This window comes from Dipodomys ordii, unplaced genomic scaffold (assembly GCF_000151885.1).
Source record: "Dipodomys ordii isolate 6190 unplaced genomic scaffold, Dord_2.0 Scaffold37, whole genome shotgun sequence".
In the NCBI taxonomy this organism is placed as follows: Eukaryota; Metazoa; Chordata; class Mammalia; order Rodentia; family Heteromyidae; genus Dipodomys; species Dipodomys ordii.
The window spans coordinates 4,420,557-4,446,839 of NW_012267253.1; the positions used below are offsets into that span (position 1 = coordinate 4,420,557).

The 26,283-nt window shown below is 40.0% G+C and overlaps 1 protein-coding gene across 2 annotated transcripts in view; it reads right to left on the minus strand.

Moving 5' to 3' along the window:
* The window catches only part of Thada (thyroid adenoma associated), a 314,583-nt gene that overhangs the window by 70,900 nt on the left and 217,400 nt on the right, over nucleotides 1-26,283 (minus strand). The window contains exons 30-31 of one of the 2 annotated variants that reach the window (XM_013017946.1): nucleotides 23,281-23,396; nucleotides 799-893 (exon numbers count right to left, since the gene is read on the minus strand). In XM_013017946.1, the coding sequence (XP_012873400.1) occupies nucleotides 799-893; nucleotides 23,281-23,396 (211 nt within the window). The remainder of the gene's footprint in view (nucleotides 1-798; nucleotides 894-23,280; nucleotides 23,397-26,283) is intronic. The other variant, XM_013017947.1, reaches the window with a different exon arrangement.

A 26,283-nucleotide genomic window follows, 5' to 3' on the forward strand; every position in this document is an offset into this window, starting at 1 on the left:
CTCTTATATAAACACATAAAATTTTTTTTGGGGTTGTCCTTCTCCCTTAAAAAAACATTTTGTAAATCATTAATAAAATAGAACAATTGTATGTGGATCTGTGGCAGAAACATACATGACCTAGAGACATGTATGAAGTCAGAGCCTGAGGAAGCAGTTCTTCCATGGGGAGATTTGATGACCGGGGCTCAAATTTGCAGCTCTAGTATCAAATGAGAAAGCTTGGTGATTGCACAAGATGGAACAGAATAAACAATTTTTGTTTGTTTGTTTGTTTGTTTTGTGGTCATGGGCCTGAACTCTGGGCTGGGCATGGACCCTCAGAGCTCTTCAGCTCAGGCCAGCACTCTGCCACTTGAGTCACAGCACCATTCCCAGCCTTTTCTGCTTATGTGGTGCTAAGGAATCGAACCCAGGGCCTCATGCATGCAAGGCAAGCACTCTACCATTGAGCCACCTTCCCAGCCCAGAATAAACAATTTCTAAAGAAATACAATGAAGATGCAAAGGACAGGAAGAAGCCAAGGCTTCTAAAACACAAAGGTATCTGAGCAGAGTTCACACTCTTCCCTCAATGACCAAATGGACCATATTAACAGTAAACTTCTAAGCAAATAAGGACAAGTTTACTTGAGAAGCTTCTAGGAGGGAGCTATAAAGACATGGTTGACTTCTAACACGTGGTTAGTCTTACAAAAGCAAAATGTGGGAGAAGTATCTGGTAGAACTGTTAAAAACCCCATCCACATTTCAATGGCCTCTAACTATTCCAAAATAAGATACAACTATGAATCATACCTGGCTGATTGACCTTTGGAGGTCTGTCGAGGCAGTAAGTCAAGAGGAAGAGAATATCAATATATACGGCTCTGGTCACCAAACATGGATTCTGTCTAGAAAGGTAAAGAACAAAAAATATCTTGATTATTTTCTCTCCCTCAGGCCTAAGTCACAAGAAGGAGAAAATGGTGCTTTCTACTAGGCACATCATGAGGCTTAGACAGTTTTGATGATGATTGAAATAAGGTAGGTATACAATCATAAGTGGTAAGAAAAATCAGCAACACAAGTGAGAAAGTAAGTTTGAGTGCATATGGTAGAGGCTACGTGGGCCCAAACAGCTAATACTCTATTACTCTGGCTTTAAATAAAACAAGTGAAAGGTCAGCAAAAATGTAAGATTTAGTTAGTTGAAAATGAGGTAGAGGAAGAAGAAATTATATAGATTATTCCCCTCTTAAGTGGAGAATTTGGGGAGAAAATTATTGTCCATAAAAATTATGCATCTAATACTGTGGAGAAAAAGAATCCGTAGACTCAAAACAACCAATTGAGCAATGAACATGTAAGATTAACAATCACTGGTGCTGATATTTTTTGTTCAATAAACGGAATTTTTTCTTTCTTGCAACAGTGATTGTAACAGTAAGTGGCTTAAGGACATTCTTTTGAGAATGGTGCTTGACGGGCCCTGACTCTGAGGCTTGGTTCATATTGACCACAGATGAGGCTAGGCTCTCTTTGATGTGCTAATGACCTGGCACAAGTGGTAAAATCAATAGGACACAACTAAGTCTGAGTCTTGTGGCTTTGCCACCTGATACTATTGTAACTGGAACAGACTCCTTACCTGTACCATGGGAACATTACCGATATTACTGTCTCATTGTGAGTCACAGTAGTGACTGTCAAGGTGGTGTAGTTAACTGGCTGGGGTACCAGCTCAAGGAGGGCTCATCCTCAGCTCTTCTCTACTTCCAATGTAACAGAGATGGCACAGAAATGGAGACCAGTTTCTTGGCTGGCAGATGTCTTAAACCAATCTTCTTGTTCTGTGTTCACACTTTTACCATTTCCTTTCATGTCTGTCCTAAACTGCTCACACAACTGGCATATATAAGCTAGCATATTACTTACACCTGTAATTTCAGGAGGCTGAGATCTGAGGATCACGGTTCAAAGCCAGCCCAGGCAGGAAAATCCATGTTGTCTTCAATTAATCACCAGAAAACTAGAAATGGTGCTGTGGCTCAAAGTAGTAGAGCCACTAGCCTTGATCAAATATGAAAAATACATCATTGTTGAATCTGGATGGTGGTATATGACTAGAATTCTGGCATATAGGAAACTGAGGCAGGAGGATCAAGCCTGAGTTATGTTGTTAGACTCTGTCTCAAAAAGAAAAACAACTCTATATTAATCAGACACTTCTAACTTGAAACAGAACTGTGCTGTATCTTGGTGTCTGTGCTGTTGAGCTGCCCTACCTTAGTCTCGTAGACTAGCTTCCCTTACAGTCAATACCTGCTTGTTCTTAAGACTCCTACATACTAAATCTACAGTTTGTATTCCTTGTTTCTCGCTTATGAGTATACCTATGCAGATCTATTTTTAAAACTTAAAAATTAAGTTTTGTAAACTTAGTTAAAAAAATAGGCAGTATGTGCGTGTGGTATACAAAATGGCATATATGCAGCCCCCCGCTCCTCTGCCCAGTCTGTGAAACCACTATCACTATTTACTGTCTGACCCTTCCAGGCTCCTTGTATTCGTTTATACTCTACTTGTTTATCTTCACAAAATAATGGTTTACTATTATACCAAGTTCTAGGCTTTACTATTTCCCACTAATGTGTTTTAGATAACTTTCTACTAGGCCTCTCTTTCTTTTCCTTTTTTAAGTGGAACTGCTCCAATTCATGGATCTATCTATTTCTCTTTGACAGAACTGAGATCAAGATTTTTTTTTAGGTCTGAGACCAGGATTCAAACTCAATAATTGATGCTTCTACTCATTGGTTGGCACTCTATCAATAAACCACGCCTCCAAACTTGAGATCAAGATATTTTGCTACTAAAAAACAATGTTGTGCCAAATGTGGTGGCACAGGCCTGTAATCCCAGCATTTGGGAAGCTGAGGCAGGAAGATCCTGAGTTTGTGTTATATAGCATAGCTATAAAGCTGGGCCTGGCTATCTAGCATAACCATGTTTTAACAAAACAAGCAGTGCTATAATAAATATATTTGGTTAACAGTTTTGTGCATATGGATGTTTACTTAGAGGCAAAGTTCTCAGAAGCCTATTGCTGGACCAAGGTATTTGAACATTTAAAATTTGCATTGATTTGACAAGATGTTCACCAATAAAGCTCTGTCATTTTACATATTCATCAACTATGTCTAGGAATGCCAGTTTCCCCACAATCTGAACACCATAGTTCATTTAAATTTTTTGACCTATGCCAAGATGATAAGTGAAAAATAATATCTAATTTTTTTTTCTTCTTGTCAGTCCTGGGTCTTGAACTCTGGGCCTTGGATCCATCCCTGAACTCTTTTTGATCAAGGCTAGTGGCTCTACTACTTTGAGCCACAGCACCATTTCTAGTTTTCTGGTGATTAATTGGAGACAACATGGATTTTCCTGCCTGGGCTGGCTTTGAACTGTGATCCTCAGATCTCAGCCTCCTGAAATTACAGGTGTAAGCCATCAGCATCTGGCTATTTGATTACTTTTATTATGGGTGAGATTGACCACTCCCTTTCATATGCTTCTTAAAAGATACTTCAATTTCCTTTCCTTTGACCTATGTTCAAAGATTTATGGGAGCTCTTTGTATATGGAGATCTGCATTTGTCACAGTTGTTGCAAATACTTTGCAGTTTGTCATTTTTAACTTTATAATTCTTCTGCAATTAAGAAATGTTTATTCTTATGCAGTCAAATACATTGATTTTTTAAAAAATATCTCCTGGGTTTATGTGAGCTTATAAAGTCTGACTCTTTTCTAGATATTACACATATTTTAAATTTCCCATATCTTCTCTTAGTATTTTTACAGCTCATATTAAAAAATACATTGCCTTGGATTATGCTTGTATATTTGCATAATTTTCTAATCTTGCTCTTCCTTTTATCTATATTTCATCCTTCCATCATCTATCATAATACACAGACCATAATAGAAAGCCCACAATCTATGAAATTTATCTCGAGATTATTGTTTTCACTTTTGGGAATTTCACTGCTGAACAGCTGGGGCTCCCTACTGCCAAAGAAAGGGAAAGAAAGCTAGAAAACCCAACATGGAGCTGATCCTGAGGCAGAGAATTCAATAAACTACCAGATATCTAGCAAAGGGGTAAGCAAATGGCCCCCAACAACAGGTAGAATGCTTCTAGTGCATCCCATTTTGAGCTACTATGGGAAGAAGATGCACATTACCTGGGTTTCTAGCCTCTGAGAATTTTGCCTGCTTTTGCAAAGAAAGACAAACTCTGAGATAAGATAAAAAATGTTAAAGGAAAATATATACTAGGCTGGACTAGAGAAGTGGTAAGGGGGGCTGGGAAGGTGGCTCAGTGGTAGAGCGCTTGCCTTGCATGCACGAGGCCCTGGGTTCGATTCCTCAGCACCACATAAGCAGAACAAATAAAAAAAAAAGCCGGAAGTGGCGCCGTGGCTCAAGTGGTAGAGTGCTAGCCTTGAGCTGAAGAGCTGAGGGGCAGCGCCCAGGCCCAGAGTTCAGGCCCCACGACCGGACCCAAGAGAAGTGGTAAGGGCTTATAAAGATGTATTTCCAAAAACTTAGTCAGTGTAAGATGGGAAAAACTTATATTGACAAAGATGACAAAGAAAGGCATTTAAGGGGGGGGGCGGGGAAGGAACAGGTACTGGTGGCTCATACTTGTAATCCTAGCTACGCTGAGGGCTGTAATTTATCTGAGGATTGTGGTTTGAAGCCAGCCTGGAAGGAAAGTCCATGAGACTCCAATTAACCACTCAGAAAAAGCTGGAAGTGGTGCTGTGGCTCAAGTAGTAGATCGCTAGTCTTGAGCAAAAGAAGTTTTGGGAAAGTGCCCAGGCCCTGAGTTCAGGCACTAGAACTGGAAAAAGGTAAAAATTAAAAATAAAATAAAAAAATAAATAAAAAGAGGAAGAAAACAGATGTGGGAAGGAATCTGTCAGCTTGTTCAGGGATATGTGGATGTGTTGCAAAAGCAGAAACATGAGCAAGGCAACCTAGCTTTCAAGAGCTGGGCTACATTGATTGGGTATTCCCTAGTGTCATAATTTACTGCCTGATGCCATGTGGCCTCCCAGAGTCAGGGCCACATGCCTTGGATGTTTTCCCATGGAGCCAGATAAAACTATAAAGGAAAAGGGTGTTTTGTTTTTGGAAATTGGTTTGTATTACATGTCTGATGAGTAGGGTTTCTAAGAAATAGTTAAAAAATATTTCTAAATGAACAAAGAAAAAGCTGGTAAACTTTAGGGATGCTGTTAAGCTACATTGTATTGTATTTCCCTTAGGCCCCAGCACAAGGTGGTGACCTGCCTGGCCTCCTGGGACATATCTGGGACTGTTCTGGCAGCTTCATGTCTGTGAAGCAATCAACCAAGTTGCTACAATCAAAAGAATCATGGAGGCTCCCTCAAATGCTACCACTTTAGATTCTAGGAACAGAGGATCTGAACCATAATGTAGTCCATCCCTGGCTTTGAGGTAGCTCAGCAGTGTTCCAGACTCCACTCTCCAGGACAGCCACCTAACAGCTCAGTCTGGAGTCACAGAGTTGGGCTTTCTCTGAACTGGCTTCTAAGTCAGGAAAATAGTTTTTTTTCTTTTTCTTTTTCTCGTGCTATTACTTGATGTTTGTTCTGACTCAGAATCGCCACACTGTGAGTTCAGGGTGAGCCAGAGGTTTGTTCCTGGCCTGTCAAGCCACTTTGATGATAGGAATAAAATCCCAAAGAACAGCAAGCCAGCTGGACAGGAAACCAAGCCACAGGGTTTTGGTGGGCTTGGGGATTTTTTTCTACCCCTAAATGGAAAAATCCTGGCATGGGGCATGGTCTAATGAAGATTTATAGTGCTTGAAAAACAAAACAAAACCCAAGAAGTGGTCAGGGTCTAACAGATGGGCTGAAAAACAGCCTAATAGTGGCTTTACAAGGGGTAGAAGGAATCAGGTATGAGGACTAAGTTTATATATATGAAATGAAATAAAGGTATTTTTAAGAACCCTGCTTTCTTCACTGTGTTTATAAAAATCATTTGCCCCTTGACAAATATCCACCCGAGAACCTGATTAATATGTTTTGCCTTGGGAAATCTCTGAACTTCATTAAACCTCCTGCCCTCTCTCCTGGAAGTTGGGGAGAAGCAGAAGGTAGGGCAGAAAGAGTTAGGCTTCTGAGACACGTTCACAATGGTCCTAGTGTCTAGAAGACAGCAGGAGCTCTTGGGAAGTCTGTGATAAATTATTCACTTCTCCTGGCTCTTCCGGAATCCCAGTGCCTGCAGATCTTTTTAACTAAGGCCTATTCATTCAGAAAACATTTATTCAGAGGCAACTAAGAGCCAGAAATAGTGTCAGGGTTTGGAAACATGGAGATGAAAGAATTCAGTGACATAGTCACTGCCCTCAAGGAACTTAGAGTCCTGAATAGTGTTTTTCAAACTGCAAGTTATAGCCCATTTGATTGGTTATGAAATCAACTAGTGGGTGGTGACTAGCATCAGAGAAAGGAAAGGAAGAAAGGAGGTACAGAAAGAGAGTGAGAGAGAAGGAGAAAAATAAATCAGTGTGTCAAAGTAGTAAGAGTAAGCCTTGGTTCATTAATTCATTTGTTACATACAAGGACTTCTAAAAAGTCCTTGCCCAGAATACTTTTTTACTAAGTTATTTATATATATATTTATATGTATATACATATAAATATATTTAATATATTTAAATGAAAGGTAAATAATTAATGAAATGAAACAATATAATTATTAATTGATTTGTTTCAATGAATCATTCTTTTTCTTTTCTAGGTGATAAGATATACTATAAGCCAGGCACTGGTGACTCATGCTTATAATCCTAGCTACTCAGGAGGTTGAGATCTAAGGATCATGGTTTGAAGCCAGCCTACGTAGGAAAGTCCATGAGATTCTTATCTCTAACTATAGAAAAAGCCAGAAGTGGTGTTGTGGCTCAGTGGTAGAGCACTAGCCTTGAGCAAAATGATCTCAGGGACAGTGCCTTAGGACAAGCAAAAAAAAAAAAAAAAAGACACACTACACTACACTACACTGATTGGTAGCAACAGGGGTATGGTATCCATTTTGATATCTAAAATGGTGGTAGATACACTGAAATTAATATGCTATTCCTGAAATTAAATATGCTAAATCTTCAGTAAATCTCCTGTCATTTCCCTCCACCCCCCACAGATTGTTCATATATTACACGGCTATTATTAAAACCTTAAACCATGAGAGATTTCATGGGTCACTAAGTATTTAGTGTGTCTGAGTGTATGCATATACATATCCAGCATGCAGACACACAGTCATATGTATTAGGGCCAAATATAAAAAGTATTTCATGTTGTGAAATACTTAGCAATTTGAAAGCTACTAATTTAATGGGAAAAATCTATAGCCAATCATACTACAATATATAAGATCAACAAACTAAAAATGAAAGATAGTTGAGAAGGAGAGCACTATGTCTTTCCCTAGTGAGTCAAGAAGGGTTTTGTGTTCTGGACATAGACCATGAGCAGTACTCCAATAGAGGAAGCAGTAGGTTCAAAGACCTGGATACATAACCGTTTGAGAGATAGCAAGAAGTACTAAAGGGATGTGGAAGGGGGAGCGACTGCAGGAAATGATACAAGAATGGGCAAATTCTGTGAAACTAGATGGAATTCCTGGAAGGTACAATGCATAAGTAACTCAGAAGCACTCACTATCATCTTTTTTTTTCCCTTAAATTTTATTGTAGAGGTGATATACAGAGTGATATATACAGTTACGTGGTTCAGGTAATGAGTACATTTCTTTTGAACAGTGTCACCCCCCTCCCTCATTCTCTCCTAGTTTTTTTCCTCCCAGATTCCCTCCCCCTAAAATTGTACAGTTCATTTCCAACATAGTGTGTGGGTTTCACTGCTTAACTGAGAGGGCTAGAAACAGTTGCTTTGGCCTTAGCAGCTGGGGTCTGTTAGTCTTTTAGGAACTTGATCTGGACTTCAACAGCATTAGCTCTGGGTCACCCTACCCCTCAGTATCACCCTACTCCCTCAGAATCCTGACTGGACTGACAGGGAAACTTTCTGAGCACTGTAGAGTTATTCTTACTGGGTAGAAAGGGGATGGGAGGGAAGGGCAAATTTCAGGCCTGGTTTAGGAGGATGGAGACCAACAAAATACTCATAAAACAATCAATGTGAATGTCATGGAGGAGGGGCTTGGAGAGATATAGAGTCAAGGGAAAAGGCAGAAGGGGCAGGATGAATATAGAAGAAATGAAGAGGCTAGAGAATGGGAGAATATAACATTCCCATATGTTTTATGAATCATATTCGACACCATATGTTCCTCAAAGTCCGTCCTCTAGTATGCCTTCAATGACTGAACAGCCTCCCAGGAAATCTGAATGTCTGGTTTCATCAAAGATATTTCATTCACCTTCCTTTGGTCACCCAGAGGTCCCTCTGGCCTTCCTTATAATACAGGTAGTTCTGTTGCTGCAATGGTGGCCCCTACAAAGCAGATACCACACTTTGTGTTTGGTTTCAAAAGGAAGAATTGCTGTGGTCAAGGGGTAGGAGGACAATACATTAGGCCATGTAAATGCAGAAATCTAAATGAAACAAAAAGCCCCTCTCCCTCTCCTGTTTTGATTTCTATTTTTACTCCAGACTCTAGCCAAGAAACCATCATATGGCTTTCTTTGAGAAAAAACAATGTTTAAACTACGATGATCACAAAATACAGAATATATATATATATATATATGTATATATATATATATATATACACATATATATATAAATAAAATTGTTATTGTTGTTGTGGGCCTTGAACCCTGAGCCCTGGCACTGTCCCTGAGCTCTTCAGCTCAAGACTAGCGGCTAGCACTCTACCACTTGAACCACAGGACCACTTCTGGTTTTCTAGTGGTTAGCTGGAGATAAGAGTCTGACAGTTTCCTGCCTGGGCTGCGATCCTCAGATATCAGCCTCCTAAGTAGCTAGGATTACAGGTGTGAGCCCCCGGTGCCCAACCTACAATATATATTTTTGAACAAGCTTCCCCACTCCCAGTGTAAATAGGATTTAAATCTTCAGTCAGACGATTTCTTAGCAGCTTACAGGGCCTGGTGGGCTCCTGGGCCTTCACATTTACCTTGTGTTTGACAGGAGGAAGTGTGATGGCAGGGCTGCAGTTTTTACTGTGTGTTCCAACATCCATCCAGTCTTCTTTGATCTGGAGCTTTGCAAACATTCATACTCATGTCCTATGTATAAGGTATTTTGCCCCCTCCAATTTTGACTGTGCTCTGGTGGTAACCAGCATCCAGGGAATTCTCATGGGGTCACTACGTACTAAGACCATGAGCTGTGAGTGTCTCCAAGGGCACTGGCTGCCATGCACCGCAGAGCACAATGGGTTTCCCTTGGGGAAGTAGCAGAGGATCTTCATCCCTTTATTAGGATTTTAGGGAGGCATATACATGGCCTGCAGCCTGCAGAATTCAGTAGGTCTTCTCAGACCAAGGCCAAGGTCCCAACTTCCTCTGCTTCCTCTGGGAATGGCACTGCTAAGGAGGAAATCCACAACCTAAAGCCATGACTTTGCCTTTTTCCTCTATGAATGCTCACCTGCCTTCTCAGTAAACTCCCCAGAGACCCTCATATTTTTCCATCTTTCTATTAGGCATCTTTTTCTCATTAATGCACTAACACTCAAGCTATGTGCAGAGAATGATGAAAAAGCCCTTGTGTGGAGCTTGGGATTTGTTCAAAGCCTGAGGAAACTGTTTTAGAGAATGTATGTTTTTATTCCTTTTTATGAGAGATGCATGTTTCCCTCCCTCTGTGACTTGTTTAAAAGTAAAGTTTAATATGCTGCCAGAGAAATTGCTGGTTAATAACTTAATAAGCTATGTGCTAGGAATCATGGGAAAAAAGTAGTATCCAAGAAAACTTTTATTATATAGTTTAGGGCTTAAAGCACATGTAGTGTCAATTATTATATAGAATGCAACTGAAGCCCCTTTGCTTTTCAAAGTTACTTTTTCTCTAGAAGTATAAAAAGAATAAATGAAGTATAAAAAGAATAAATAAGTGAGGAGAATGGGAACTTCAGGATGTTGCATGAGAAGTCTGGACATACTAAAACCAAGAATTTCTTACTGCATGCTTGACAAACTGTGGTTAATGTTAACTTGGCAAGGCACATGCTTGGAACTCAGCCCCAGAAATAATAATTATTATAATAAACTATATTGTACTAAAGTTTTGTCTTCAGAAAATATTCCTATCTTATTTTATCTTTATATAATTCTTAAGAAGGAAGAAAAATAGGTATTATTATTCCTGTTTTTCCAAATCAACAAAGTTTTTCATTTAGCTCAAGTGACCTACTCAAGATCAGGGCAAAAGCCAAGAATAGAATCAAGGTTTTCTAGACAAACAAATTGTATCTATGTGTCCAAACAAAACCAGATGAAAAGTAGGACACTGTGCCAATCAAATAGAGCACATCCGTGTGTACCCACACATCCTGGTGTTGGGCCTGGTAGCTAGTCTGGGAAAAGTGATGCTCTAAGCACCAGCTTCTCCCATGAGGTACAACAGTAAGGTGAATTTCCAACAGGGCTAATCATGTTCATGAAGATTTAGATACACGACAATAGATATTTTCCATTTCCATATTTGATTCACCCTTTCATATGGTCATAGCCATTAGTCACCATATATTCCTCTCCATCCTCATCTTTTTTTTTTTTTTTGTGAAAATACGGTACAGAGGGGTTACAATTACATGGGCAAGGTAATGAGTATATTTCTTATTAAGCATTTTTGCCTCCTCCTTTGTTTCCCCTTCCCATCCCTTCTCATCTTCTCCCCCTCCCCCCAATCCTCATCTATTTTATACCTTTACTTGAGAGCTTTCTACTCTGTAGATAAAAACAGAGACCTAACAGCAATATAGGCCACACCATTCTAGGGCAGTTGAGTAGGGCCCAGAACTAGACCCAGTGACCTTATAGGCGTTCTGTGTCTCTGGACTCCAGTGCAGTGCTCTTGTTTTCAGGCTAGAGGCTTTCCATTCACCAAGTGCATCTAAAACTGGCCCTCTCAGTTGCTGTATTGCAGTACAAGGTATGTGGGCTGAAGAGAGCCCCTCTGGCTCAGGGAGTCCTGATATGAGACCCTGAATGTGCATGTCCTCCAGGTCATTTCAATCAGTGAGGATAACTCTGGGCAACATGAGCACACATCTATCTGAAGGGATGGAGGGAAGAAGGCTTTGGAGGGATATTCCTCTGACCCACTCATGTAGTCTACATTCTCCACAAGCCTTCCTGGAGGTGGCCTTGAGCCTGGTCACACAGGGCAAACGTACTAAGGCTGAGTCAGTTCACTACAAGGGCACCTAAGTGCTCTTGCCAGGTCTGTGCACTGCCAGAAAGCCTGTAGTCAGTTAGGGTACTAGGTACTATCTCCAAAATGACACTACTGCAAAATAGCTATATGTCCTGGGAGAATGTATGTATTAGAACTTAGAACTTGTTGGTCAGATTAAGTGGCAGATAAGCAGTTGAGAGTGAATTTCTGAGGAAAGAGGACCCAGAACAGATATATCTGACAGTAAGAAAGTCTGAAGCACATAGCCTATCTAGGGAAAGCAGCTTCTGAGAGAGAGTCCCAGGCAGCCTAGGGTACAGAGGTATAAGATTTTCTACCAGGATGATCAGGCACCAGGAAAAGATGGCAACAGGTTAAGAGGCAAGAAAGAAACATGTTAATTATATCACTAACGATATCAAGCTCTGCGCCAGACACATCTGTGAACTAGGAAGGGTGCCTTTCCAATATGTTACCTCTTCTGCAAATACTGGTCTAGATTAGTCTAGTTTTGTAATAGGGGGACAAGGTACTTTTCTTATCCTCTTCTGGGACTACTAATGGGAGGGAAGCCATATTAATAGGTGGGTCTCCAGGCCTACACACCCTAGACTGAACCATATTCACCATCTCTATCATCCTGAATTCCATAAAGCTTCTCTTTGAAGAATTCCACTGGGTTAGACAATCTCTAAACTCCTTCCTTTTTTTAAACTATAAATTCTGTGGTTCTATTGTTCCCTTCATAATACTGGACAGAAAAAAGCCATGTGATCTCAAATGCACACAAGTATCTCTACTCCCATGACTAGAAAACTTGGGGCACAATGGGTGCTTCTAGGTGACATAGAGCTGGTTGATGTTACTAAAGAGTTAACTACCAAGAGAGAACAGAAATTTTGTTATTAAGTAAGAGAAGCCAGAAACCCTTAAACATTCCTGAATGCATTTAATGAGCAAACAGACAACAGCCTCTCATCGATGTTGATCTGAGCTTATCCATTTCTTCTTTAAGTCTTGGACCAAGTCCATATTCTTTGGGCCAATATTTAAGGGTTGCCACATCTGGTCTTCTATCCACTCTGGCACTGCTCTTTCAAACACAGCATCTCTCCTTTGGTTCTGTCTCCCGACTGCCCACAATATATTACATGCCTTGCTTATAGAATACCATGACACATGCTACCCACCATCTTGACATGTTATTTCCTCAGTACTTTTGGTTTCCAAGTCACCCCTCTGTTCTAAAGCCCTTATCAAATGCTGACTATTCCAGAAAGCCTTCCCTGCCTATCCTACTCCACATTTTTTTCCTGAACTCTAGTACTTATCACAGATACTTCTGTTTTTCTTTATTATTGGCTCATCATTTAACATGGATAATCTTTTTTCCTTGTATTAGGCTGAACAACTGACATCCTATGTGGGTTCTATTATACATGCCTAACATACTTCCCACACTGTGGAACTCTGTACCAAGAAACTCTTGGGCAACAAAGGCACTATAATCTTGCATTGTTCAATCAAAGAAAATTAACCTCAGGTAATAATTAGATCTCATCTAGCCTTATCTCTCCTCCTAAAATACTTCTTTGGCACCCAGCTCACACAAGCCAGCATTTATCACTCCTGTCTCAACTCTAACACACTTTGACTCATGATAGCATTTACTAAATTTGTACTTGCTTATAGTTAATTAATTTAATCTGTAATGGTCTCATTCACATCATTCCTAACAGACACAGTGCCATTCATCTTTATGTTCCTCACTGTGCTATGTTGCTTTGTACTGTCTTGTGCATATGAATTAGCTTTAATTTACTGAGAATGGCTCAATGAAGGTGTTGATTTATCCAAAAGATGGAACATGTTACATACTAAAAGGAAAAAAATATCCCACTATATGAGGGTGCTACATAATATTATGAGAATGTGCCGAGGATACTTAGAGCCTACACTCTCTTGCAAGTTAGGCAATGACAATTTTGCCTAAATCTTCCAACAGTAACACTCCAATAAGCCAACAGCTACAATTAGAAGACCAATATTTCTGAATCTTCTATTGAAGTTATTACCATCTCTATGCTAAGGTAGTAGATTTCTATATTAAAAAAAATAGCATCAGCAATTAGAGCTGCTATCTTTTTCTGCTGCTGTGATCTTGGGCAACTTGATCCAAGGCTCAATTGAACATACTGGTCACTTTTAAGTGCTTTTACCCAGACTAGTGTGTATAAGCCTAGCTTGTCAACAAGACATGCTTCATACATGTGCAAACGTCATGTCTCAAACTTCAAAATTTGAAACTGTGTTTTCAAAAGGAGTATTTTCAATGAAGAAATGTTTTGTACCTTATTCCATTGGTTTGGGTTGAAATGTGATAACTCCTAATGTTTGTTTCTATTTTAAAAAAATACAAACAATATCTCATCTGAAGACATCATGACCTTAAACATTCTTGAGCAGTCTGAAGGAAAGGAAACAAATGTCAATAAACTTGGCTGTAAAATAGACCATCTTAATTTCTCTCATCAACTCGTAATAACTTCAAATTGACTGAGATGGAGGATTAAAGTCAGGTCTTAAAGAGGGATCCCCTAATGAGAGCTTTGTATCCCCATAAAATCTGAAGATTGAAAGGAAAACAATAATCTCTTTCTCTCTCTCTCTCTCTTTCTCTCTATCTCTTGTGCCCACCATGGGGTTTGAACTCAGGACAGGGCCTGGGTGCCATTCCTGATAGAGGCTAGCTACTTTACCACTGGAGGCATACTTCCACTTCTGGTTTTTCCCACTGATTAACTGGAGATAAGAGTCTCATGGACTTTCTTGGCTGCCTTTGAACTGTGATCCTCAGACCGTAGCCTCCTGAGGAGCTAGAATTACAAGCGTGAGCCATCAGCACCTAGTAATCTCTCTTTTCTAAAATTAGAAAAAGGGGAGAATATTGTAGAAATATTTAATTGAGGGAGGAAAGAGGGAAGGAGGAAAGAATGAAAGGAAGAAAGGGAGGACAAAAGCAAGCAAGCAGTGATGAAACAAACCAAAAAGGAACACATAAGCTCCAACAATGATTGGAAACTTGCTATGTGACTAACCATCCTGTTAAAACTTGTGTCCCTTAACATTTTGGCAGAGACCACAAATGATAGTCTCAAAATGTCACATGATCATATATTTTAACAATTCTGGACTGGATTCATTTCAATGGCATGGAAGGAAAACAGCAACCTGCAGCTTGTAGGAGCTCTTTGCTGGGGAGGGGGTAGTCCCCAAGGCAGGCTGGTTTTGGGAAGGGGCACTAGGGAACTGTGGGAAAGTGGAATCAGACGCAAGCCCCAGTATTTCTGCCTGGGAAGTACAGTCTCTGTGTGAGTAAGTCTGGTGGTTAGAAAATAAGTGCTGTATTCAGCTATTGTAAAGCAAAACAGAATCCTAAACCAGAACTTCAGCAGCTGGCCACAGACCCCTTAGGGAGAAACTGGGGGACTGCTACACAAAAAGCAAGCCCATCTTTGTTTGTAATGAAAATATTTTCTTCACACACTTAAGTCTACAGGCCCTCAGCAGCACACCACTCAGTTTAACACAGACTAGTAAGAAAGAGAAAAAAGGAAAAGAGATGGGAGTGTGGATAAGGGTGAAAGGAAAGGAGACAGGAAACCAGCTGGAAATATATGGCCTGGGAGGCAGAAGAACAGATAAAGAACACAGAAGAGTATGAGGAGCATGGGCAAGAAAGCTGAATAGGAAGTGGATGGATCATACAGTCTGTCATGTTTGCAAATTAGAATAACTTAGGGACATAAACCATTAGATTTGGTAAGAGTAAGTCTTCAGCAAACCTTGACTCCCCTGCCCTCTTTTTATCAACACTATTTTATTCAAAAATTTCTTCCCAAGGTTGTTTTTCTAGTAACCTTGAGACCTATTCTTGTATTCCTGAGAGCTTGCTTTTTCCCACTATAATATTAAATTGTTAGTTTTCAAAATGATAAATACTCATTTCATGCCAACAAAGCACTGCCCTAGGCCCTGATGCCACAGGGACAGCTGCCCAGACTAGGGAATGTGGACTTCCCACATAGGCAGCCCTGCAATCAAACAGCCTCCCAGTGTAGGTCATACCAGGTGGGTGGGAGTAAGAGAGAAGGCTGGGAAGATACCTTGAGTTGTCACCTGCACTCTTCTGCAGCTCCAGGCCATAGTTCCAAGACTTAAGTCTGAGGGCAAGGGAACAAAGTATTTCTACCTGGGGTTTAGACCATCACAGTGTCTGGCTCCTCAAAGTATGTACTATATACTGGAACCTGCAGCAGTGAAATCACCTGGAAGCTGAATAAATTCAAAGAAAGAAAGAAAAAGCAGCAAAAAAGGCTCTCTAGTCTCACCACAGTGTGAGAGAGAGTCTTTAGTCTAACCAGATCACCAGGTGATTAACATGCATTTTTTTTCTCTCTGAGACAATGCTTAAGTTTATGTCATTCAAGGCCTGCCTGGATGGGAACAGTGTGGTCCAGAACAAAGCACCTGAGAAGGAACTGAGCCTCCACCACAACTGTAGGCAGTTATCAATAGAGGCTTACTCTTGGTCAGCAGTATGAAAATAGATCCCCCAACCTGTGCCTACAAAGGGCTGGGAGTGAGCTATAATAAACTTTATAGTTCTTTCCAGATCTAAAATTCTAGGCCTACAAGTCTATTTGAGAAGACAGTTTTGTTGCCTGTTTTACAGTAAAAGTGGTTTTTAATAAATAGCTACAGTACTTCATATAGCATGGAATATGGCTATAATTGTTAGTATATACATTTGTTGAGTAAAGTAATCCAGGTACAGTTTAGTCTATGTATGCCTCACCTCAAAAAAATAAAAATGTGTGGGGCAACAATTGCAGCAATGGTACTCACTGAACACTATACTGAAAATGAACTATATAACTTGTGAGTGAGGATGGGAGGGAAAACTGGAAGTGAGAGAGGGAAGAGGTGATGCTGTCTAAAGAGTACACTCTTTATCTGAGAGAGTAGGACAAACATTAGAACTTATAGGTACATGCAGTAACTTCCTGAATAGAGTCCCAGGGGCACAACAGATAGGAGAGGGATTTGACAAGTGGGACTAACATTAAAATAAAAAGTTTCTGCACAGCTAAGGAAATAGTTCCTAAATTAGAAAGCCAGCCAACCAACTGGGAAAAGATCTTTACCAGCAATACATCAGACAAAGGCCTAATATCCTCTCTTTCTTTCTCTCTCTCTCTCTCTCTCTCTCTATATATATATATATATAAAGAGCTTAAGAAACTAACCCCTCCCAAATGTAATATATCAATTACTAAATGGGCATGGGAGCTAAGAGGATACTTCTCAGAAGAAGAGGTAAGAATGGCAAAGAAACACATGAGGAAATGCTCATCATCCCTAGCCATAAAAGAAATGCAAATCAAAACAACTCAGGTTCCATCTCACCCCAGTTAGATTGGTCAACATTTTGAATTCGAACAAATGCTGGTGGGGATGTGGGGAAAAAAGAACCCTACTGCACTGCCGGTAGGAATGTAAACTAGTACAACCACTCTGGAAAGCAGTCTGGAGGTTCCTTATAAAACTAAACATAGACCTTCCCTACAACTCAGCCATACGACTCCTAGGCATCTACCCTGAGCATCATGAACCAGGATATGATAAGGACACCTGCACATCCATGTTCACTGCTGCACTACTCACAACAAGATGTAGAAACAACACTGATGCCCCACAAGAGATGAGTGGTCCAAAAAATGTGGTATCTATATACAATGGGATTTTATACAGCCATTAGGAAGAATAAAATAATGTCATTTGCAGGGAAATGGATGAACTAGAACAACTCATGTTAAGTGAGGTAAGCCAAGCTTAGAGCGACAAACAGCACATGTTCTCCTTGATATGTAGAAGTTGGATCTAAAAACTCTCTGGGATGTGACAAATTACACAGAATTCTATATACTCATATACAGTGAGACCAAAAGAGGATAGTCTTAGGAGAGAATCACAAAGGTGCAATACCCAAGTACCTCTTCATCTGTATGTGCATACAAACTGAAATAACTCCAAAGATATGGAAACAAAGGACTTATCTATGGTATATTCATATGTACACCTGTGGGAGAGAGGAAGGAAGGAGGGCACAGAATCAGAGGAAAAAGATAAAAAAAGTGCAACAGTGGAGCACACTGATCATTGATGAAAATGAGGGAGAAAGGAAATGTACGTATTTACTTGTAAATATAACCCACGCTATATGACCTGTATATGATCTCTAAAACAACAATAAAGCAAATTAGGAAAAAAGAACAAGAAAAATACTTTCTTTTTAAAAAAGATACATGGTGGGCTGGGAAGGTGGCTCAGTGGTAGAGCGCTTGCCTTGCACGCATGAGGCCCTGGGTTTGATTCCTCAGCACCACATAAGCAAAAAGAAAAAAGCCAGAAGTGGCGCTGTGGCTCTTGTGGTGGAGCGCTAGCCTTGAGCTGAAGAGCTGAGGGGCAGCGCCCAGGCCCAGAGTTCAGGTCCCACGACTGGACCCAAAAAATAAAAAATAAAAATAAAAAAAGATACATGGCAAAACTGGGAAGAAGAATAAAGAAGCAATTATGAAAATTAAAACTTGAATGAACGACAGTAGCGGGGCGCCGGTGGCTCACGCTGTAATCCTAGCTATTCAGGAGGCTGAGGTCTGAGGATCATGATTCAAAGCCAGCCTGGGCAGGAAAGTCCATGGGACTCTTTTTTTTTTTTTGTCGGTCATGGGGCTTGAACTCTGGGCCTGGTCTCTCTCTCCTTGATCCTCAGATCTCAGCCTCCTGAGTAGCTAGGATTACAGGCATGAGCCACCAGCGCCTGGCTAGTCCACCCGACTCTAATCCAATAAAGCACCAGAAAACCGGAAGTGGCGCTGTAGCTCAAGTGGTAGAGCGCTAGCCTTGAGCTGAAGAGCTGATTACAGTGCCCAGGCCCAGAGTTCAAGCCCCACAACAAAGAAAGAAAGGAGGGAGGGAGGGAGAGAGAAAGAGAGAAAAAGGAAGGAAGGAGAGAGAAAGAAAAACAGAGAAAGACAGAGAGAAACATAAAGAAAGAGAGAAAATTCTTTTTTCTTAAATATTTGCAATAAAAATTTTTAATTGTAAAATTTACCCACATAATTCCAGAACACTTTTTCATCTGTTAAATTCCGAAGCTGGGGCATCCATGGCTCATGCTGCTCAGAAGGATAAGATCTGAGGACCACAGTTAGAAGCTAGCCAGGGCAGACAAATTAAGAGACTCTCACAGCAAAAAGCTAGAACTGAAGGGTGGTCCAAGTGGTAGCACTCTTTGAGAAAGTAAAAGAAAAGGCCAAGCAAGAATGCAAGGCCCTGAGTTCAAGCCCCAGACCTGGCACAAAAACAAACAAACCCTAAAACTTTGCTTCTCTTTCAGTCTCCAGCAACTGACATTCTACTGTCTCTATAAATATGACTACTCTTAGGTATATTCTATATTTTCTTTTTGTGACTGGCTTATATCACTTAGTACAATGCTCAAGGTTCATGTTCATTCATGTTATAGTATGTATCAGAATTTCCTTCTAGAATGTAGCTATATTCAATGTAGCTCAGTGGCAGAGAATTAACCTACTATGTTCAAAGCTCAATCTCTAGTACTGGAAAAAGACTGATTTTTTAAAGAGAGAATTTTCTTCCATTTTAAGGCTATAAATGTCATCATATATATACCCAATATTTTTCTCATTCATCAGTCAACAATGAATACTTGACATGTTTCCATTTTATAGCCACTATTAATAATTTTGCCAAAAACATGGTTTACAAATACCACCTTAAATCTCTGCTTTCAATTTCTTGTTTATGTACCCACAAGTAGAACTGCAGGACTATATAGGAATTCTACTTTCAAGTATTTTAAGGAAGTGCCATACTATTTTTCCACAGCAGCTGTACCATAGTTTTTAATAAGAAGACTAGCAAATGCTTTTGTAATACTACCAAGTGAAAGAGGGAAGCTCAAAATTATACATGCAGTAGAACCTTAACTATGGAAAAAAAGAGGAAGTAACTACATTAAACTTTTAACCAAAACTAGCAGATTCCACTGCATTGTGGCAAGAATAGACTTTTATTCCCTTCTTTTCCAGGTTTAGTACTTGACAATTTTCTATGATAACCATACATTACAGTGGCAATCAGGAAAAGAAAAGTTTAAGAAGAAACATGTTTCTTTTAGGGTATCATATTTAGTATGAATAAATAGTATGTTTAGTTGACTAAATTTACCAGAAGGAACACCCAAAATGCACTCACATATTCTGTGAGACATTAGATGACTAAATTCATTGCTGAAAAAATTTTTAATTCAATATAATAGTAATTCTAACTCTCAACGAAAACAAATAAGTCTTTTTGAGTATGAGTTGATAGGGCTTTTAAAGCCTTTGCTATTTCAGTTAGGATTGTGATGGAGTTGGAATCTACAGAGTACTGGGTTCACTCCGCTTTCATGACAACTCCAATCAGCCTAGGCCAGTGGCTCATCCTTATTTTCCCTAGTTTCTGGCCTAGATCAGCTTAATTTTCCTTCAGTAGTTGGTAAACTGCCTCAGCACCATGAGAGAGACAGTGAACTGGATTGAGGAGGGAGGAATAGAGGGAAATGGGGAATGAAGGGACCTGAAGGATTAATGAGCTGATTTCCATAAAGGTTTTGACATCTTGGAATGAAAAGTGGCCTGTAAAGAGCAGAAGCCCAGTCCCGATACTCAGGCTGTTGTTGCCAGTTAGCCATTCATCACCGAAATTCCCCCAACAACTCCATGACTACTGCTCAACCACCTCATATAAATCCTTATTAATCCTGCAAAGTCAAAACACAAATATATGAGAAGTTTTTATACCCTCAATTTCAGAGTCAAAATTTAAAAACTGAATTCATTATCCCATGGCTCCAATGAATTAAAAAAAATTCTTCTTTTGGAACAAAAGGACAAATAAATAACACATTCACTAAAATTTTTGTACTTATTAGGCTGACTGAACTCAGTCTGATAAACAAATAAATTATAGGAGGAAAAAGGTACTAAAATGTAACCCAACTTTTTTTTGCAGTAATATTAATTTTTTAGTTCATAATAAAATGATACATTTGTATGTTTTTCATGTATATATTACTAGTGACATAAAGTAGCATCTTTAGCAGTTAAATCTAGAGAATATTCTTTTTTTTTTTTTTTGCCAATCCTGGGGCTTGAACTCAGGCCCTGGGCTCTGTCCTTGAGCCTCTCTGTGCTCAAGGTTAGCACTCTACCACTTGAGCCACAGCACCACTTCCAGCTTTTTCCGAGTATTTATTGGAGATAAAGGTCTCATGGAGTTTCCTGTCCAGGCTGGCTTTGAATGATGATCCTCAGATCTAGCCTCCTGAGTAACTAGGATTACAGGTGTAAGACACTGGCACCCACCTGCAATATTCTTTACTGTAACATTTTCATGAGAAAGGCAAGGAGAAAGTAAAGAAAGGCTTGCTTTGAGAGGGGGACCACGAAGACCCCAAGTGGGCTCATCTGAGCATGTAGTTAATGGATGAAGATAAATACCCCTCAGAGCAAAAGACCTTCAAGAACAAGGCAATTGTGGAGGAGGATGAAGCTTCATCTATATTTAATTCTGTAACTTTCTACTGAGGCTCTTTAGGGTTGTTATAACAAGAATACAGATAATATTGAAAGACTGATACAAAGCTTTGATACACTGTGCCACCAAGGGGAAAGTTCACACTTGGATAATAGAGAGTTGACTGTAGTACTGAAGACAGCAAAATGACTTTCCTGGACTCTGGGTAAAGAGGTAGAGATCCATTGAACTGCAGTGACTTATGCCTTTACTTCTTACAGCTTTACCAGGAATGATGATGGAAACCTGATCAGACAACAGCAAGAAGAACCACAGAGGAGGTTTAGGAAGAACTGGAAGAATTCTCCAGCTAAAGAAGAGGCTGATGGCAACTTTGCCAGCTATCTTCAGGTTCTGTGTAATATGAAAGGCCATCGATGTTTGAACTGTCATTCATTTTTCTTCATCACATTCAAGAAGACCCAGAAGGAGTCAGAAGACATATAGGTAACAACTTCCTATGTACCCATGAAGGAGCAGTAAACTAAAGGGAAGAAATTCCTTCCTTAAAACCACTTCAAAAACTATAGTTAGAATTCCTGAGGCAGTCCTGGCTGGAAGCAGGATTTCAAAGGGATGATTTCTTGGAGAGTCCTGACTTCCTGCCCAGCAACAGTCAACAAGATTTGCCCTATTTACTCATAGACAGATTAGAGTACAAATGTGAACACAAGTCCCTGTTCTCCCAGAAAATGTGGCTTGGAAAGGGTAAGAGTAAAGAGAGTGAATGGTACCAGATTGAAGGAGATAGTTCATGGCAAAGCAGCAGTTTCTTTTAAATAAAATAGGAAAAAAACCTGGGATGAAACATGACAGGCTTACCAAAACTTTATTGGCATTTCAGACACTAGAGAATTTCCCCCTCAATACTCCTGTCCAAAGCTAAAAGTGCTGACCCTCCCACTGCCTCCGCATCCTGCCATGTGTCAGGCTGTTCACCACTGGCTCCCCTTCACCCGAAGGTTTCCTTGAAGGGTTCTCACCATACCCTCTGTGTATTCCCTCAGCCTCTTTTTCTGCCATTTGGGAGACTATATTTTGCATAGTTCTCCAAAATTGCCACACTGTTTCATACTACTATGAAAGTCTAGAATTCTATTATTTCTTGATGGTTGGTTCACTGTTAGCTCACCCTCACCTTCCTTCTGAGTCATTCCTGAATGACATACATTTGTTATTGCACTTTAGCATACTGGGTGAAAATAATCTGCTCATACATCTTTCTCACTACTTAGAAGCCAGTTCTTGAATATCATTGCATCTCTACCTCTCCTAACGAAGGCTAGCATGTAGCTTATTGTTCAATTGAAACCTATTTTGTAGGCCCATACTTGATTTGCCATATAAAGTGAGGAGCCCAAGAAAAACACATTAAAAAGCAGAGGCCACCACATTAGACAACCAATATATACTCATAATCACATGCAGAATAACGTGGCATGAGATATGATAAGGTGGCACATGGGCCCCTTCTGGACCTTCTCTGTTCCAAATGCCAGCATACACAGTGGGCCCTTGCAAGGATACTGTTCTACCAGTACTCAAGACTCCAACACAGAGTCTGGATAGTGCCAGAGCGAACACTCCCTGTGATGATTCATTACATGGAAAATTCTTTCTTCTCCTTCATCTTTTATATTCTACATTCCAGAATAAACAAGGAAAAGAACACAGGTACCTTCTTTGCCTTTCCTTGTTCAAGTTACCCGTCTACTCACCACAGCCACTTCTAGCCCTCTTTCTATCTATACTTGTCTTTCAGTGCCTATTCAAGCTGGATGCCAATCTCTAATCTCCGAGCTGTCATAGCTCCTAAGAATTTGTATCACACAACTCAGTCAATTACCATCTTTCATTGTTATAAGTCTAACCTAGGGCTGGCACATAGTGGGAATTAATAAAAACCAGCTGATTAGTGGGCAGATAAAAAGCCATATTACATGCCCCCTAGTAACTCAGAACTTTTAGAAAAATTGTCAAGAAAATATTTTTCTTTCTTTACCACAACTCCAAGTTCTAAAAGGATAAATATTCCAAAAGTTTAGAAAACTCATGCCAATGACCTAAAACTCTCCACAACTAAAAACAGCAATTCTTAAATACATTGCTAACATCTGATTGATAACTCCTTGCTCATGTAGGGTTTTAACATACCTCTTGGCCAGCCAGAGTTTGGCTTTGGTACAAGCAGTAATGTCAGTCAGCTCCTGCAGAAAGTCTGCATTTGTTCTGTGTCTGGAGTCTGTGTAGGCTTGTAACAAATGAAAAACCTAAACCAAAAAAGAAAAAAAAAACAACATCCTGATGTGAAAATATATTTTTCTTAAGCACTCAGTTCCTCCATTTTTGGTTTCCTCAAAATATTCCCCTCTCAAAGAAAACAGACTCTTGTGCAATGCAGCTGTGGTCTCTACAAGAGAAGCAGAATGGAGGCTCAGAAGGTTGTATTGGTATACAAAATCTGTGGCCCCCGTCCATATCTATGTTCTGAGTCCTTCCCACAATTCTGCAAACTGGAGGTAGCCAATCATTTGCTATAGCAGCTTATTAGTTAGAAGCAGCCTATCTCTGTCTGTCTGTCTGTCTGTCTGTCTGTCTGTCTGTCTATCTATAGTGATTTCAGCAAAAAAAAAAAAAATGTAAACACCTTTGAGTTAGCAGCCTCCTATGAAAATAAAAACGATCCTTTTAAAGTCAAAGTCTTTAGCCAAGAAAGACAGAGTAAGAGTCTTACACTGCTTTACACATCTGGGTTCATGGGAACAGTGCTGGCTAACGGAGGAGGCACATCCATGATTGCCTTTGCAAACAGCCAATGGTGATGTTTGTGACTTATAGATTTTTTAGCAAGACTTCCCTTAGAGGTCAAAGTAGAATTGCTCTACTTTCTTACTATTACATAGCTTTATTTACCAGACTTCAAAGGATATGGCAGTCTTGTTGTCTCTCTAGAAAAACAATCATGGCTCTAGCAATGGAATCCATATGCTTCTGAGAAGAGCACAAGTGTGAAATACAGAATGAATGAGAATGAGATGAATCCCTTTGACTGGCGCTCATGCCAAGGAAAAAGACATGATACACAATTTCTTCAGGCTTGGCTTTCTCATCTAAATCAGGGGTTAAGGATGGATAGAGGAAAACAAGTACAGATAACACACCAAGAACTTTCAAGTTTATTTTAATAATATTTGGGGTATTCCCCATTGTATTCTTCAATGGAGCTTCAGATGATTCTTTCTGAGCCACCAGATTCAACTTTTTCTTTTATTTCTTGTCTGCCAGTGAGAGGCTGGACTCACAGCAGTGAAATAACTGCAAGTTAGATATGGAAGGGCATGATGAGAAAAGTTAAGAGGAGAGGATAAAATATCATCAAAGCCTAAATGGTGAGCTTGCAGGTTTTCCTAGGTCAGAAATCTGCAATCAACCACAAATCCATGACAACTATCTTCTGTTTAAGGAATTGTAATAAATTTCACTTACTTTGCTGTAAGTAGTTACTTCTTCTTCCTAAACAGAACTGACTATACAGAAGAATGTGTATGGTCCCAATGTGGACACTGGAAATGCTTTCTCTAATAGAGGATCTATTATTCAGAAGCAACAGATCAGATGTTACTCTCTTGCCACACCCCCACAGGGACCAAACCACCCGGCATGCAGCCTAGAGAACTGGGTCTGGCTGGGGCTTCTGTTCTTATGTGGCGACTGCCAGAGGGAAAAATACCTCCCTCAGCCTTAGTCCTGACTGTCCTGAAAAAGTTGGCAAAGTCACTGCGCCTTGGATTTCTTTTCTCCACAGCTGCACAAAACCAACCATCAGGGCTTTTCATGGTGTCACAGGATCATAATTAATCAGCAGAAACCAGCAAAATACAAGATTTTGGAATTTACTTGTAAAGCTGTGAGATTTTCAAATGCTTCTCATTTAGAAGCAATCACTTCAAAAATAACTCCTTGATGGATGTTTAAACTTAGTCCTATATTTGCTCACCTTGCTTGGCAAAAACAAGACTGTTTTTGAAACGCTTGGTAGCTCTGGTTTATGAAAATCAGCCTACAAGCCCATCAATTCTGTTACCCTGGGCACAAACCAGACAACAATTGTAATCCTAGTTATTTACCAGGGACAGAGAGTGATCTGTTTACATGGGACAAATGGAGAGAGAGGTTCACATAGAAGAACCTGGTGGAAATAAACAAGCAGAGAAAACACAGAGCAATAGAAATGAGGCACCGGTCAGAGAAGTCAAGGAAAAAGTGAAACAGGGAAGAAGGAAGAGATAACACAGAGAAAGGAGAGAGGAAAAATAGGTTTGTAAGTAAATTTACAAAATAGGTTAAGTGGTTTTGCAATGTTTTTCTTTAGGAATATTAATTAAAGCATTGGAAAACACAACTACTCTCACATGATTCTGAAGACTGCTGGACTTACGAAAATGAGGCCATGCTTTGATGTAAGGTTCAGAACTATGGCTAGGCCCCTGAATCCATGGTCAGGCCCAGGCTTTCCAGGCAGCTCCCAGGAAGGTTCATGTGTCCCACAGCTCTTGAGGCTGGCAGAAGCAAGGTGACTACTTTCTCTAAAGTTCTGATCTAGAAGAACTTCTGGACTAAGAGCTCAGTTGGGCCCAGGCCTGCTCTAATTTGTAAACAGCCTGAACCAAGCAACAGAGAATCCAAAGCTGTCAGACCTGAGGAGGGGAATTAACTGACATGAAAACTCTGAGAAGTTTGGTGTCATTTTGGGTGTCTTGAATGTGTAACAGGATTCAAACGTTCAGTCAACAAATATTTATTAAGCAACAACTATTCATACCAGGCACTGTCCTAGGGGCTGCATCAGGAACAAATAGCCTCTACTGTCCTCCAGCTTAAACTATAGACATGGACAAATGGAAAATCAACATTTCTCTGGCACTACCTGGATGGGATGTATTACCTGTTACTGCTACATTGCCATCACTTTCCTGACCATGCCTGACCTCACCTTTATAAGTCTCAATAAGCATTTGCCATATGAAAGCATTAGTATATCATGCCTCTACCTATATCAACTCTTTCAGGACACCTCCCATTGGTTCAGTTATTAACATAGAGTGAAGACACAGAGGTGAAACCCCTCATCTGCTGTGGAAGGTGGTAAAGCCAGGT